Source organism: Pteropus medius, unplaced genomic scaffold (genome assembly GCF_902729225.1).
Source record: "Pteropus medius unplaced genomic scaffold, Ma_sr-lr_union100, whole genome shotgun sequence".
Taxonomy (NCBI): domain Eukaryota; kingdom Metazoa; phylum Chordata; class Mammalia; order Chiroptera; family Pteropodidae; genus Pteropus; species Pteropus medius.
Genome location: NW_024346667.1, coordinates 3,122,435 through 3,137,145, shown reverse-complemented (window position 1 = coordinate 3,137,145; position 14,711 = coordinate 3,122,435). Strand labels below are relative to the sequence as shown.

General features: G+C 39.2%; 1 protein-coding gene across 2 annotated transcripts in view; it reads left to right on the top strand.

Moving 5' to 3' along the window:
• MSRA (methionine sulfoxide reductase A) overlaps positions 1–14,711 on the top strand; it is a 327,395-nt gene that overhangs the window by 206,887 nt on the left and 105,797 nt on the right. For both annotated transcript variants that reach the window (XM_039875849.1, XM_039875848.1), the window contains one exon: positions 10,969–11,073. In XM_039875849.1, coding sequence (XP_039731783.1) covers positions 10,969–11,073 — 105 coding nt within the window. The remainder of the gene's footprint in view (positions 1–10,968; positions 11,074–14,711) is intronic.

Below are 14,711 nucleotides of genomic sequence, written 5' to 3'. Positions count from 1 at the left end.
AAGTGTTTGTCATTATTATCATCAGTTTCTAGTTTTACTTTCTTTAAAATCAAGTGAGAATTTAAAGGTGTGTGAAGCAATCTGAGTACAGAAGTAATCTGGATTTTTATGATTTCTTCCTCAGTGATTTTTTTTCTTTTTATTTTTATTTCTGGTAAAATATGGATAACATAAAATTTACCAGCTTAACCATTTTTAAGTATACAGTTGAGTAGTAATAAGTTCATTCACATTGTTGTGTAACCATCGCCACCATCCATCTCCATAACTCTCTTTATGCATAACTCTCTTCTTGCAAACCTGAAACTCTGCACACATTCAACAGCAGCTCCCCGTTGCCCCTCCCCAAGCCCCTGACGATCGCCCTTCCTAATAGTATGTGGTGGTCTTGCCCACACCTATTTTGATAGCATTTTTGAACAACTTCTATTTATTGAGTTTTTCTAAAGCATTCAACTTAACTCTTAATAGAAACAAAATTCTATTTATTTTCTTCTTGTAATTTCATTGTAAAATAAAATAGGTCTAAACAGGCTTAGGAGCAAATATAGCTAACTTGGTGAGTGTACTCCTCAGCTGGTGGGAGCAGAAGGGTACAGGTGGACAGAGAGCATAGTGGGTGTTGTGGTACTGTGGGCATCGGAACCATGTTTGCCAGAAGGAGCGCTGGGGTCAGTTAGTCTAGGCCATTGTATCCATCCTCTGGTTTCCCTTCTCTGTACCATGGTGCTTGTCATTTTCATCATCTGAAACATCCCCATTCTCAGCTCTGGATGTTGAAATCGCACCCATTTTTTAGTGTCCAAGTCAATGCACCTCCTCTAGGAAACCTTCCCTGTTTTCTTTCCTTCCAAACATCCGAAGCATTTACCTGTAGCTCTCCAATGGCTCCTAACACTTTCTGTCTTGCGTCGTTAGTTGAGTTCCGTAAGAGCAGGCTCTGTATCACACCTCTTTGGATTTGTCATATTGTTGGCTTAGTGCTGTGCAGGTAGCCATGACTCATGCTCATGTCATTAAATTACTCTCTCACCAGGATGAGGCGGAGAGACAAGAAGAGGAAACTAAGTATTGAAGCACTTTCTAGTTATCAAAGCCTGCATGTATGCGCATGCGTGTGCATGTGTGTGTAATACTTACGGTGCACCTTTTTGACATTTTTACTGTACCTGCTCTGCACATGAGAAACTTCAGACTCAGAGAAGTTAATTAATTTATTCAAATGAAATATTCTCACTGCACTGTCAATGCTCTTGGCCCAGTGTCTCAGCATCTCATTGTTGAAACCGTTTGGTTTAGTTCTTCAGGGCACTGTCTTCAGGCTCCTGACTTAATTACTGGCTGTCATCAAAGATCTGCTAATCAAGGCTAAAAGATTTCCAATATCAATCAAATTATAGGTGAATATCAATCTATAGGTGGCCATAGGCAACAATCATTTAGTGGTTACCCTTAGCTCCAGTGTGTATGGGGAGAGAGCATGAGGTTATAGAGTCAACAGACTGGGTTGGAGCCTTGACTCAAACCTACTATGCTCTGCCACCTACTCAGTAATCTTAAGCAAATAATTTGACCTCATTGAGTCCTGGTTTTCTCATTTATAAAATGGATGTAATGATACATGGAGTTACTATGAAGTCCTAGTAAATAACTAATGTATATGAAAGTACTTTGTGATCTATAATTGCACAAATCTAAAATACTGTCATCATCATTACATACTTACTGAATACAATTCATCTTGAGACACGAAAGAGCCAAGGACAGAGTTAGGTTAATATGGAACAACCTACTTTAAGTCCAGAATTGGAACTCTGGTGTTAGTTCCTATAGGAGCCCCTTCAGAACATATACCCTTCTAATGATATGCTCGGCATTGGCGTCCTGATGAATTTTTGCTCAGGGCCTGTTTCCCTTCATAGGTTAAAATAACTACAGGCAAAAGCATGTAGTCTAGGTAAATGCTCCCCATTTTTGTTTTGGACCGCCTGGATTTCTGACAAGTGTGAAGTTGTCATGAGAGAGGCGTAGGGGTCAAGGAGGCTAAGATAGAGCTTAATATTAAGAGCACTGGAGTCGTCTTCTCCTCTGAGAAGCTTCCCCTGACTCTTCGAGGTGGGCCTTGGTACCCCTCCTGTGTGCTCCCGTAGAACTCTGAGCTCACCCCTCTCCTAGCAGTAATTGCTTTATTCCGTAAGTTCTTACTTATGTGTTTCTTTGCCCTTCTGGACTCAGAACTCCTTTAGACCAGGAACTGTCTCATTCATCATTGTATTAGCTGCACCCAAAAGAGTGCCCGGAGCTCATGCTAGCTGCTCAATAAGTACTCGTTGAATGAATCCCTCTTCTGATGGTTACATTCTGTCATAAGCCTCATCCAGAAATGAAAATGAAGCAGGAGTTGTGTAAGTTGTTTCACCCATTTTGATTATACTGATGTATTAACTGAGTTAATTAGACCAGTGTTTCTTAATATTTTCACTCTATTGAAAATACCTGTTTGACTAAATTTGTAGAATCAGCTGGTTTGACTGTACAGAAATTTTAAAGTTTTTATTTAATATTTACATGGTTGTAAAGTTAAAATTGAGCCTGTTGCTCATCTTGTTGATACGCTTTCAAGATAAGGCTGTTGGATTTATTTATTTTTATTTTTTTATTTTTGATACAAAACGACTGATGCTTTTGGCACTGAATAGATAGATGAAGACAAGACTTTTCCCAGACAATATTTTGGCATGGGGCTAAATTATGTACAAATCTAAAGCCTTGGTTCATAGTTCCATTCTTCTCAAAAATATTTAAACTAAGCGTAGAGTTATATTTATTGTTAATGCATTTAGACATAAATAAGTCAGAGCCATGCTTTCTGGATGATCTTACCAAGTCATTCCTGTTAGGGGTATTTATAAATAACATACCATGTAACCTGGGAGAATATGCTACTACCACTTACACTTAAAAAGCAACCGTAATGTGGTTTATGTGCCAAACGAATAGGCAATTATTGTCTTTGGATGACTTAAAGTGATATCACACCATTGAGAATACCTGAATTAGACTATATTTGACTAAATTTATAGAATCGGGCTCTTCTGGAAATTCCATATCAGCAGCGAGAGTGTTAACAATGATGAGCTTCAGTAGAGGGCCTTTTCTCAGCCCTGTTATCATGAGTGGAGAATAGTTTTTGAAGAATGTGAAAAAACACATGACTTGGTTTTAAAGACCCCTTCTGTTTCCATGATTTCAGAGGTTCTCTAGCTATCTTTCCACTCTGATTGGGAACACATACACTTTTAGGGAAACCTGCCCTCGGCAGCTTACCGAGAGAAACTCATCTTTGCTTGGAGGGCAGGCCATACAGTTCTGTTTGTTTTAACCTAGATCCTAAATGTTTGATGGCTTTTGGCTTTTCAGAGTAAAGTTCCATTGTGACATGCTCATCGTTAGTGGTGTATGGATATGGAAAGACTAGTACTTCTATATCTGTTATTTAATGCTCTCAGCCATACTCTAAGATTGAGAGGATAGTTATTATTAGTATTCCCATTTTACACATGAGAACTGTGACTGAGAGAAGTGAAGTGGCTTAACTGGCAGATTATGTCCTCAAATATAGATCTCCTGACTCCAAAGTCAGTACCCATTTATCTGCCCCATGATGTCCTACACCTTCAGCTGTGTCAGTAGTCATTGTGAAGTGAGTAGATGCTGAAAGGCACAGCCTGGATGAGTACAAAGAGGTAGACTTGACTCAGTAAAGATGAAACTTGCCAGCAGTTAGGACATGCCAACAATGACATGGCTACTTTGTGAAGTAGTATGTGCCCTATCACTTGAAATGGTCATCTGAATGTTGCAGTGGGGTAAAACAATGTGACATTGGCTATATGACCTTCCGAGTCCCTTACAATCCTGAGACTTTGTTAAAAACAAAACAAAACAAAAACCTCTGTCCAGTTTCTCTCCCTTGATATAACCACATATGTCAAATGCCTAATTTCACAGTTTCCTTTCTCAACTTTGCATCAAAAGCCCATGTCAAGTTTTATGAGGATACATATACCTGGGGCTGACCCCAGATCATCTGTATCGGAATTCCAGTGTGGAGGAAGTGGGAGGTGTGAGTATTTTTCAAAACATTCCACAAATGATTCTAAGACACAGGGTTGGGAACCGCTCTTCTTGTGTTGCCCGCTGATAACAAGGTACGAGCGGGACTCGTTTTGGACTTAGTGGTATAATTTAGGAGCATTGAAGAGTCATAGTTTCTTAGTATGCAATACCATTTTAAATTTTAATCAGACCATTTAATAAAGCTGTAGCTACAAGGGTACAGTGATTCTCTGCTTGGCAGGTTAGTTTTGCTAATATCTCCTAGTGCCTGTCTATCTTGCGGTAGGGTGGGAGCTGGTGCTGGTCTAGGAAATAGACATCGATCAGCCCAACCACACAGACCCTTTCATATACTTCATGTTCTGGGGAAAAAAAAAAAAAAAAAACTAGCTCAAAGGATGTAAAGGCCAGCCTTTATAATCAGTAGATTGAATATAGAAACTTGTGAGCTGCTGACTTCTAGACTAGTTACCTACCAGTTAGCTTTGTAGCAGTAAGAAACTTCTATTAGCATGAAGAATTAATGGTTGTAGTTTATTATTTTCTTGAGGAATTTTCTTGATCAAATTCTCAACTGTGTTTATAGCACTCCTCTGAGAGAAAAATCTCTGAAGGATATGTCCGTATTAAATACACACCAGAGGATTAAAATTCCCCACCATGTCTCCCCATGGTGGACCAAAAAAAAAAATTACAATTGCTCTAACAGTATTTGTTCTACTTTTCAATCAATAGGATGCTTTTTAAAGCTTACGTTTCTCTTTGGACACTTTAAGTGACTGATGAGACAAAAGAAAAAAAAAGCCAAGATAAAATGACAGTATAGACACTCCTCAAATCCTATAATGAACTCCACAGGGCATCCAATTTTGATGTATTAGGATTTTTTTTTATAATGAGTACATTGTTGGAAATCACATTTTCTATCTGCAGGAGCTGGAGATGAAACTGAGCTGACATCTTACCTCTTTGTAGTTAATTAGCAAGGGGAGAGTAGTGTTTTGAATCTTGTATGGGAAGGGAGGTATTAGTCATCCACCGCTCCCCTTTTCCCTTCGAACACCTGGATCTTTTTGTGTGCTCTTTGATTTGGTTTAACAGTCTGGATGGGTCTTATTGGCTGGGAAAGATGAGGGGAATTGAAGAATGACTATTATTTCATGGAAAAAACAAAAACAAAAACTATAGCTCACCTTCACTTTCTCTACCACTAAGTAAGTGGTAGAGAAATTCAGCACAAAGATTCTTCTGACCTGTATGTATTTATTAACCATCTTGCTTGTAGGAGAAATAAAATAGATCAGGTCTATTTTTCTTTTAAAGAACAATTCTTTACCTGGACCCAGACTATAGCTAATACCCCTGCTGCAAGAGTCTTTGATGTTGCCACATTAACATTTATCACCATTGAATCCCCAGCACTTAACACAGTGCCTAGAACTTAGTAAATATTCAGTAAATGTATATTAATCAATGAGTAAATTAAATGAGTGTTGATCCATACCATAAAGTGTTAAAGTTGCATTAATTGTATCTAATACCTTTCTCCAAGTAGTCGCTGTGCCCATCGTAAGACATGAGGAGATTTTCATAGAATTCGGTAGTTAGGGACAGAGAGGCAGAGCAGAGCATGTATGTATGATTCCATTGAGGGGACTGGTCCTTAGGCAGGTGAGCAGTGCTGGGGTCAGCATGGACACTCATCTAGGACTAAGTAAGTGGTAGAGAAATTCAGCACAAAGATTCTTCTGACCTGTATGCATTTATTAACGTCAGATTACGTGCCTGGTCCTACTGAGTAGGCCACTTCTCTGCTCTCTCTTCTCTTCTCACCAACTTGATGTAGCAACAACTAATCATGTGAACCTGGAAGAGCCGAAGATAACATTTCCCGCATGGGACGGAAAGCTGTGACACAGGCTGATGTATCTTAGGGTTCTCTTTTAAAACACCTGGTTCTATGAAGCTACAAGGCTTTAGATGACTATAGAATGCCTGATATTTCTGCCCCCAGAACACTCCTTTATGTCTCTCCTGGGATGTTTTGTCTTGTAAGGAATGATTGCCCATAATCTACACCTCTGCATTCATTCACCTTTCTTTGTTGTCACTGGGTGAGGCGACACTGGGAAATGCTTAGGGAGGACATTCATTCTTTTCATTTTTCCTTTCATGATATTTTTGAACAACAATGTGAAACCACTTATATGCTGCTGTGAATTGTTAACAAGCACGTTTGCACATCACATCTATTATGCTATTTGCACGAAGTTCTGTGAAGAAACAGCTCGAAGTATCTTTAAGATATAGCCTTTTATCTCTGGAAGCACCAGAAAGTATTTGCAGATTGGTCTCGAATCAAATTAGCCTAGCACATTGGTGAGTTCCTGGAGGCATGAGCATTTCTGTAAGTGGTTCCTAGCCCCCTTAATCCTTTTGATCATTTGCACTGTGTATTTTTACACAGAGTCTTGTACTTTGGAGAAATAAAATAAGGAAACTTAAAGGTGAGTTTGATGAGGGCTTCTCTACATTGTTTGTCAATGCAGATGGATCTTGAATTTTAATGGTAATAGTTTCTTTTAAACAACCAAGCTTTTTTAAACCTCTCCACAAATAATGTCAGTTCTCAAATTATGTCTGAAAGTGTTTGCTGGTGAATGGAAGTTTTTCCTGACCCCTTATTGCTGCCACAAAAGAAGAACCTAATCCTGGAAAACTGTCCTGACAGCCTGGATGTCAATTACCCTACAGCTGTGTTTTTTTTTATCTGCCCATGTGACATTTGCTGTCATTTGGTGGCTTCAGGCATCTACATTCAGAAGTGTGGCTCAGGGTCGTAGACTGAGCCTGAGCTTCACCTCTGGTTACAACCTGGTTGACTCTTCACTGGATCCTGCCACTTACTGGCTGTGAGACATTGTATGAGAAAACTTGTGGAGAAGCCTCAGTTTCTTCATCTGTAAAATGGGGTCCACATCTCATAAAATTGTTGCGGGCAATATTTGTATGCCCATGTTCATAGCAGCATTATTCACCATAGCCAAAGGTGGAAGCAAATCAAGTGTCCATTGCCAGATGAATGGATAAACCAAGTACGGTATATACACATAATGGAATATTATTCAGCCTTAAAAAAGGGAAAAATTCTGATAGATGTGTCAACATGGATGAACCTTGAGGACATTATGCTAAGTGAGATAAGCCAGTCACACACACACACACACACACACACCACACACACACACACCCCACAAATACTGTATAATTCCACTCAAATGCGATACCTAGAGTAGTCAAATTCAAGGCACAGAATTAGACTGGTGGTTGCCTGGGGCTGGGGGGAGGAGGGAAATGGGGAGTTAGTGTTTAATGGATACAGTTTCAGTTTTGCAAGATGAAAAAAGTTCTGGTGGTGGTGGTAGCACAACGATGTGAATGCACTTAATGCCACTGAGCTGTCACTTAAAGATGGGTAAGATGGAAAATTTATGTTATGTGTATTTTCCACAACACACAAAAAAATTGTTGTGAGCATTAAAACACATCAAATAGATAAAATGCCCACCATTTTGTCAGTATTCAGTAAATAGGAACAGCTTTTACTAGGGTTAGGATGTTGTATTTTAATGGTTACATATATTTCACCATGTGATTATACCAAAATTTCTTTCTTTCTTTTATTTTTTTTGTTTGACTTTTGGCTTTCTTATAGTACTCCACCATTATAATAATGATGGAGTGAATTTTTTTGTGTATTTGTATATGTTTTCCATTATTTGGAGTTATATCTTTGAGACAGATTTCCTGACCACTTAGGGTGAATTATCTTAATCTTTGTGGCTCTTGCTGCGTAAACCAGTGGGGTTTGAGGGTAGTCATTTACCCTTTTACCAGCCACGCAAGGAAGCCAGTTTTATAGCACTAGGTATACTTTTAAGCTTTTTTACAAAATGTAATAAGTAAGAGATGGTATATTAATGGTTCAATATGTGTTTATTTCCTTTTATCATTGAAAATGTTGATCATTTTTTGTCTTGATTTACATTTATTTTTTCCTATGTGTATTGCCTGTTTATATCTTTTGCTGTATTTCTAGTGTGGTTTCTGTGTCTTCCTTTCTTGCCAAATATATTTGTCATGTTTGTAACATATTGTTGCCATTTTTAAAATTACAAGGTTTAGTTCTTATGTAGTTAAATAATTCCTTTAAACATTTTAGAGTACAAAATGGTAATATTTTAAAGTAGATAAAAATGGTTTTATAATAATCACGATTATTAATATATTTTCTTCCTATAATTCCCCATCATTTTCTTCATGTTAGTATAAAATTTGCTTCAATGCTTAACTTAGATAACTACAGTATTTGAATTAAAATTATGTAGACTGATTAATAATAAAATATTAATAACCCAATATAAAAAGGACATTATAAAAATTAGAGCAAATAAGAAATTAAAGTTATTAATAAACATGACTTTTTTCTCACTAATAATTAAATTCATTGAAAATGAAATGATAGTATTGCAGCTATAAATTGCTAATGATTAAAAACATTGTAAGACTGACTGAGACGGCCCTCACTTAAGCTGCCAGGGAGGAGAGGAAATTGGGTCAACTTTACTGAATAGCAGTTTGGCACGAGGTATCAAGAAAGTTAAAAATGTTTATAAACATTGATTTAGAAATGCTGCTTATATAACTATGACTTTGAGGCAACCTCAGAAATGTGAAAAAATATTTACGTTCACTAAATCACTAAAAATAGATTTAGTCTAAATGCCCAATGACCAGGAATGACTGGATAAATAATAGTACAACCTTATTTGGAGTGTTATATGAGCATTATAAATGGCATTTAAAAAATATTTTTTTAGTGATATGAGGAAATACAATATGCTGGTAAGTAGAAAAAGCATGATGCGATGGTTGCAATAAAACAGATTTTATGTAGTGATATGCATGTGCGTGTGTATTTATCTCATACGTATTCAGGAAGAGATGTGTAAAAAAACATTGACACTACTTATGTGGCAGGAGTAAAGGTGATTTTTATTTTCTTTTTTATACTTCCACACATTTTCTAAGCTTCATATTGCTTGTAAATTATTGTTTCTACAATCAGAAATAAATTTAAATATTAAAAAAAGATGAAAGATCGTGAACAGATTTCTTTCCTGTTCTGGATTTGTGTTCACTTTGCTCTTTTTGCTGTGATGTATTGGGTAGAATCCTGGACAGTAAGTCAGGAGGTACATTTTCAATTTATGGTCCAGAAATTCATTAGCTATGCAACCTTGGGCAAATTTAACCTATTTGTATCTCAGTTTTCCCATTTGAAAAATAGAGATCTCTGCCTTCCCTGTCTATACCATTGGACAGTTGTGAGAATTAAGGTGAGATTACCAACAAATGGGAAAACACTTTTGCAAACTAAGGTGCAAGTTCAAGGCATTGCCGAAACCACTGTGAGTTTTGATAATTTGCTAGAAGAACTCACAGAATTCACTGAGAGCTGTTATCCTCACTTATTAGCAGGGAAAAGAAAGAGAAGGAAGAAAAAAATCAGTCGAAGGAAGAGATGCACAGGGCAGAGTCTGGAAGTGTTCCAGCACTTACTGCTGTGTCGTCTCCCGTGCAATCAGGATGTGTTACTCTCCTGGCATCCATGTGTGACGATATGCAAATATTGTCAACCAGGACATTCACCCAAGCCTTGGTGTCCAGAGTTTTTACTGGGGCTTCATTACATGCATGTGATTGATTGATTGTCCACATGGTTGAACTTAGTTTCTAGGTCAACTGCATTACCCAAAGCCTCCGTCTTGCTATCACTGTGGGATCTGGCCAACCCTACCGTAAGATTCAGCATGGCCAGCCCTGACCCTAAGACTATTCGTGTGTCCAGCCCCACCCTAAAGAAGGACACTCCAATCAGGTATGACATAGATTACCTTCCAGAGGCCAAGGCAAAAGTCAGATATCTCTTTGCACAAGGCTAAATGCTTAACTACACATAAGGTGACCAAAAAGAGATGGAAAACAAATTTAAATGTGGAGATGATGTTAGTATGGAGGGGTCTGTTATTTACTATGTTCTAACACTCTAAAATAAGGAAGGACATGAATTCCATAGGTACAAGTGGTACTGTGAATACCCGCTTCACTGATTGACAGAACCTTAGGGACCACCTTTGAGAATGGGCGTGGGTACTGGAGAGAGACATTTGATACAGTAGTTGTCTACCACAGAGACAAATTAGGCTGAGAAAGCACTTACCGCCCCTTTGGGGGTCTGAACCTGACCGTTGCATCAGTGTTGGCAGCACAGTGCATTGTCCCTCCATTAGAGAATTTATCTAATGTGAACAAGTTACAAACCTGCTTTTTACAGGTGGCTCTATCTGGCATCATCTTACTCTGCATTGCAGCTGAGCTCACTACATATAGCGTGGAGTGAAGATAAAAATAAATTGTCACACTCCCCTTTGCAGAGTTTCAAATCTTGAGCACTATATCAGAGTAGATCCAAAAGATTTTGTAGAGTGAGATTGGAAAAATGAAAACCTGAGTTCGTTCTCATGAAATTAAAAAAAAAAATTAGAGTACAGTGGAGCAGTCATCATCCTCAGGAAGCTTGCTAGAGGATAACTGTATGCTTTTATGGAAAAAGACCAGCTACAGGGACTTAGAATGGAACCATTGGCAAAAGGACAATTATGCTCCCACCGTTCTTTCGGCATGAAGAATTTTAGCCTTGGTCTGGTGGTTTTTTTGTGAAACAAATAACTTGTAATAAATTGATGTTGTCAGTAAATTTTGGTTGTATGTTCTGTTTCTTTCAAGGAAAAACTGGCCATGCAGAAGTAGTTCGAGTGGTGTACCAGCCAGAACGCATCAGCTTTGAGGAACTGCTCAAGGTCTTCTGGGAGAATCATGACCCGACCCAAGGTAGATGAGTGAGCCAGTATTTAATTATCTTACTAATTACAGCTGGGATAATTAGTGTTTGAGCTGCATGGAAGAGATGAACCTTGAAATCACACAGGAGCTCAAGAATATGATTGCAGACATTTATTGACGGAGAAGAGGAGGGGCGGGGGAGAAAAAGGGTGCGAGAATAAAGGCACAGCCACAGTCTGCACCCCTCCCCCCTTTACAGCTGTCAGGGGTGGGAAAATTCCCACAGAGAAAGAGCCAGACAATAGAGATTCGTTCACCTTTGATTATTGCATTATTCCTCCTTAATGCAGTCCTTTGTCTACAAAATTAAAGTGTCTTTCTAGCAGCTCCTAAGTTTTCCTGATTTATGGTTCCTTTATTTCACTGAATTTAGCCTTTCTCATCTTTTGACGTTATCAGGTTTTTAAAAAAAATGTCTGTAGGTGATAAAAAAAAAACAACATAAAGGTAAAATGCAGTATTCAGTGGGTCCACAATGCTTGCGTTATGTTTTTTTCATTAACTCTTTATTACAACTCATGCTTTTATAAAAGTATATGTGGACTTAGGTAAATTTGCTTATGTTATTTAAATATTTCATTTGCCTTCTTTGGAATTCGTTATATGGAAATATTAATATATCTGAGCTATAAACAATGGTGGCCAGAAATTTTATTGAAGGCACATACTAGCAAAAACTCTATGTTGGCAGATATCATTGTAATATTTGATAATGGAGCAATTTCCAGATTTCATCCTAACAGCCTTATAAGCACTGTTTTGCCAACAATATGATCGGATATTATGAAGCTTATGAACTGAAAAGTCCTATATAGTAGATGTGATTTTTACAAACCCTGTTCATTTAGTAATCAACCTATTTATCAAAATATTTCCCTTTGGTGTCAGATTTCTGTGTGGCGAGTATGCTGTGTTGACTGATTCCTGATGCCTGGATGTGTTTTTCCAAATGTTCATTGTGTTTTGTGGTGCAACCTTAATGTGATTCAAGCAGCACAGGTTGGTGCGTCCTGAGTTCTGGTTCTGAGAACCACCCAATGACGGGGTGATTTGCTAGAGGGCAAATGTCAGAGCCAAGTCAAGAGTTGCAAAATGATAAAGGAGCCAGGGTCAGGCAGGCCCAGGACCCAGGGATGGTGAAGGTCTGGAAAGGAGGCTAGGAGTAGGCTTTTCGTTATAGTAAAGTTTGGTTTGATGTGGGGGGGACGAGTCACAGGCGTGTGACCGAAGCAGGAATAATTAGTCCTTCCGTGGGACTGTCGTATGAGAGAAAAAAGTGTTCTTACTTTGCGGGGGATGCCGAAGGGACAGTGCTGTGTATGTGAAAAGAGCCTGACCGTGGGAGAAGCAAGGGAGGAAGATGAGCAGAGACACTAAGAGGTGAGAGATGGGAAGAGAGAACCTTCAGGACACTCTGAGGCCCTGAGACTTCTCGTTCCTGCAGCTCTTCCTTCAATTTTGAGAACTCTCCTTGTAGCTTTCCGAGCAATGAGAGCTACTAGATATCCTCCTTTTTTATTTTTTTAATTTAAGCCAGTTTCTTGGGTTTTTATTATTTGCAACAACAAAAATCCTGACTAATCCACTTATTCAACTTAAATAATCATTGTGCTCATTCTGCTCATTTTATTGAGTAGCTGTTTATTAACCATGTGCATTTGGCTCTGCAAATCAGAAGTCTTAAGCCATTGGATTAATAGTTTTACCATTGACTCAGACATGGAGTGGAGGACACTAAAAATTGTTTAAGACCTGTTGGTGGTTTGATTAGGAGGTTTCTTGGTAATTCAGAATTAAGAATTGGGGTTTAAGATTTGGGATGTATGGCCTGAGAATGTCCCAAAAAGGTTCCAGATGACTTACTTGATGCTGATGGCAGTATCTGGATCCAGCCCTGCCTGAAGCTCACGTTTATTTTCTTTCCCCTACACCTGCAGGGCCCAAGCTTCCTGACCAGGAAGACCATTTCTAAGGATAAATGTTTTCATGGATCCCCTATGTGATATAGTTGGGCCTTTAGTATCTTTTTTAAAGCAAATACATTAAAATACTGCTATGAATTTAATCACACTTTGAATTGGATGCCTATTTTATTAGCCAACACAATGTCACATACCTCTGGAAAATGGAAATGCTTATGTGCATAATGCATTTTACAGCTTCTAGGACATGTCTTCTGCACAGTCAGATTTGTGGACCTCTTGCAGTAGCCCCAGGCCTTCCCAGGGGACTGTGGTCACAGATGGGACTGTTCCAATGCACTCCTGAGGGAGCAGTGGCCTTCTGGCAGAGGCTGCTAGTTGACCCCATATTAGTTTACCCATTTCTATAGTATTAGAATTTTAGCGAGATAGGCAGCTACCAATCAAGACTAAATTTGATCAGACTGTTTATAGCTAAGTATGGTCATGTGTCAAAATTCCGACACAATTGATCGTGTGCGACTTCTGGGTCGTGTGCACTTAGAAGAAGGGGTGTTCTCTTCCTTGTCCTTCTTTCATGCAAGTGGCATGTGGTTATGGTGGTGAACCATATGGACCACAGGGATGGGGACCTCACCCTTGTGATTGAGGAGCTACAAGATAGAAGGTTCTAAAGTCACCATCCAGGGTGGACTCTTTATGCAGGAGAGAGACATGCTTTGTTTTGTGCTTTTAACGGGTCATTATGGAGAGTGGATTGGGAAAAGGCAAGACAGGTAGGAAGCTGCCGTAGCAGCCAGATGAGAGATAATGACAGCTAGGACTGACATGGTCAAGTGCAGACAGAACTGTCTTTTTAAGCTACTGTTGTTTTGGTTCATTTGAGGCCTTTTATTATTATTATTATTATTTTACAACAGCTGAACCTATATCTTTACTAAAGTAGCCTTAAACTATAAGCTGGTGATGAACTCCCAGTCATGCCTCTGAAGATCTTAATTCAAATGTTCCCCTAAGTAAAACGTCTTTAATGAAATCTGTTGAGTGTGGACTCTCGGGTTAGAGACGTGGCTTTCATCAGGTCTGCCACATACTAGCCGCGTGGCCTGGGAAAGGTACCTCACCTCGCCGGGTCTGGTTTCTGCCTTCACTTGACCACGCCGTCCTAGCTATCATTATCTCTCTGGCAGCCACAGCAGCTTCCTACCTGACCTGTCTCACCCTTTCCCAATTCACTCACCATAATGATCTGTTAAAAGCACAAAACAAAGGAATTCTCTCTCCTGCATAAAGCCCTTTTTTGGTCGTCCATCTTTAGGGGGATAATGTACAGGCTCTTTACAAGGACCAGCGTGGCCAGGGACTGGCCGATTGGTGCCTACTTCTCCAGCTTCAGCTCCTGACTCTTTTCTCCCCTCCACACCCCTGTTCACTCCATTCCCAGAAGACTCAAGTGTTTTCTCGCCCACGGCTCTTGGTGTGACTGGCCCCTCCCTTTCCTTCAGCGTGAAGTGCCGTGTCCTCTGAGATTCCCTGACCCGCCCTAACTGAGTGGTACCCCCAGCCCTCACTCTAAGGTTTCTCAATCACTGCATTTTCCTTCCTCCCGACCACTTATCACAAGGTGGAATGATCTGTATATTTAACTGTCTCCTCTTCTAGAAAGGAGGCTTCATATTAAATATTTTCTCACCGAACAAATGA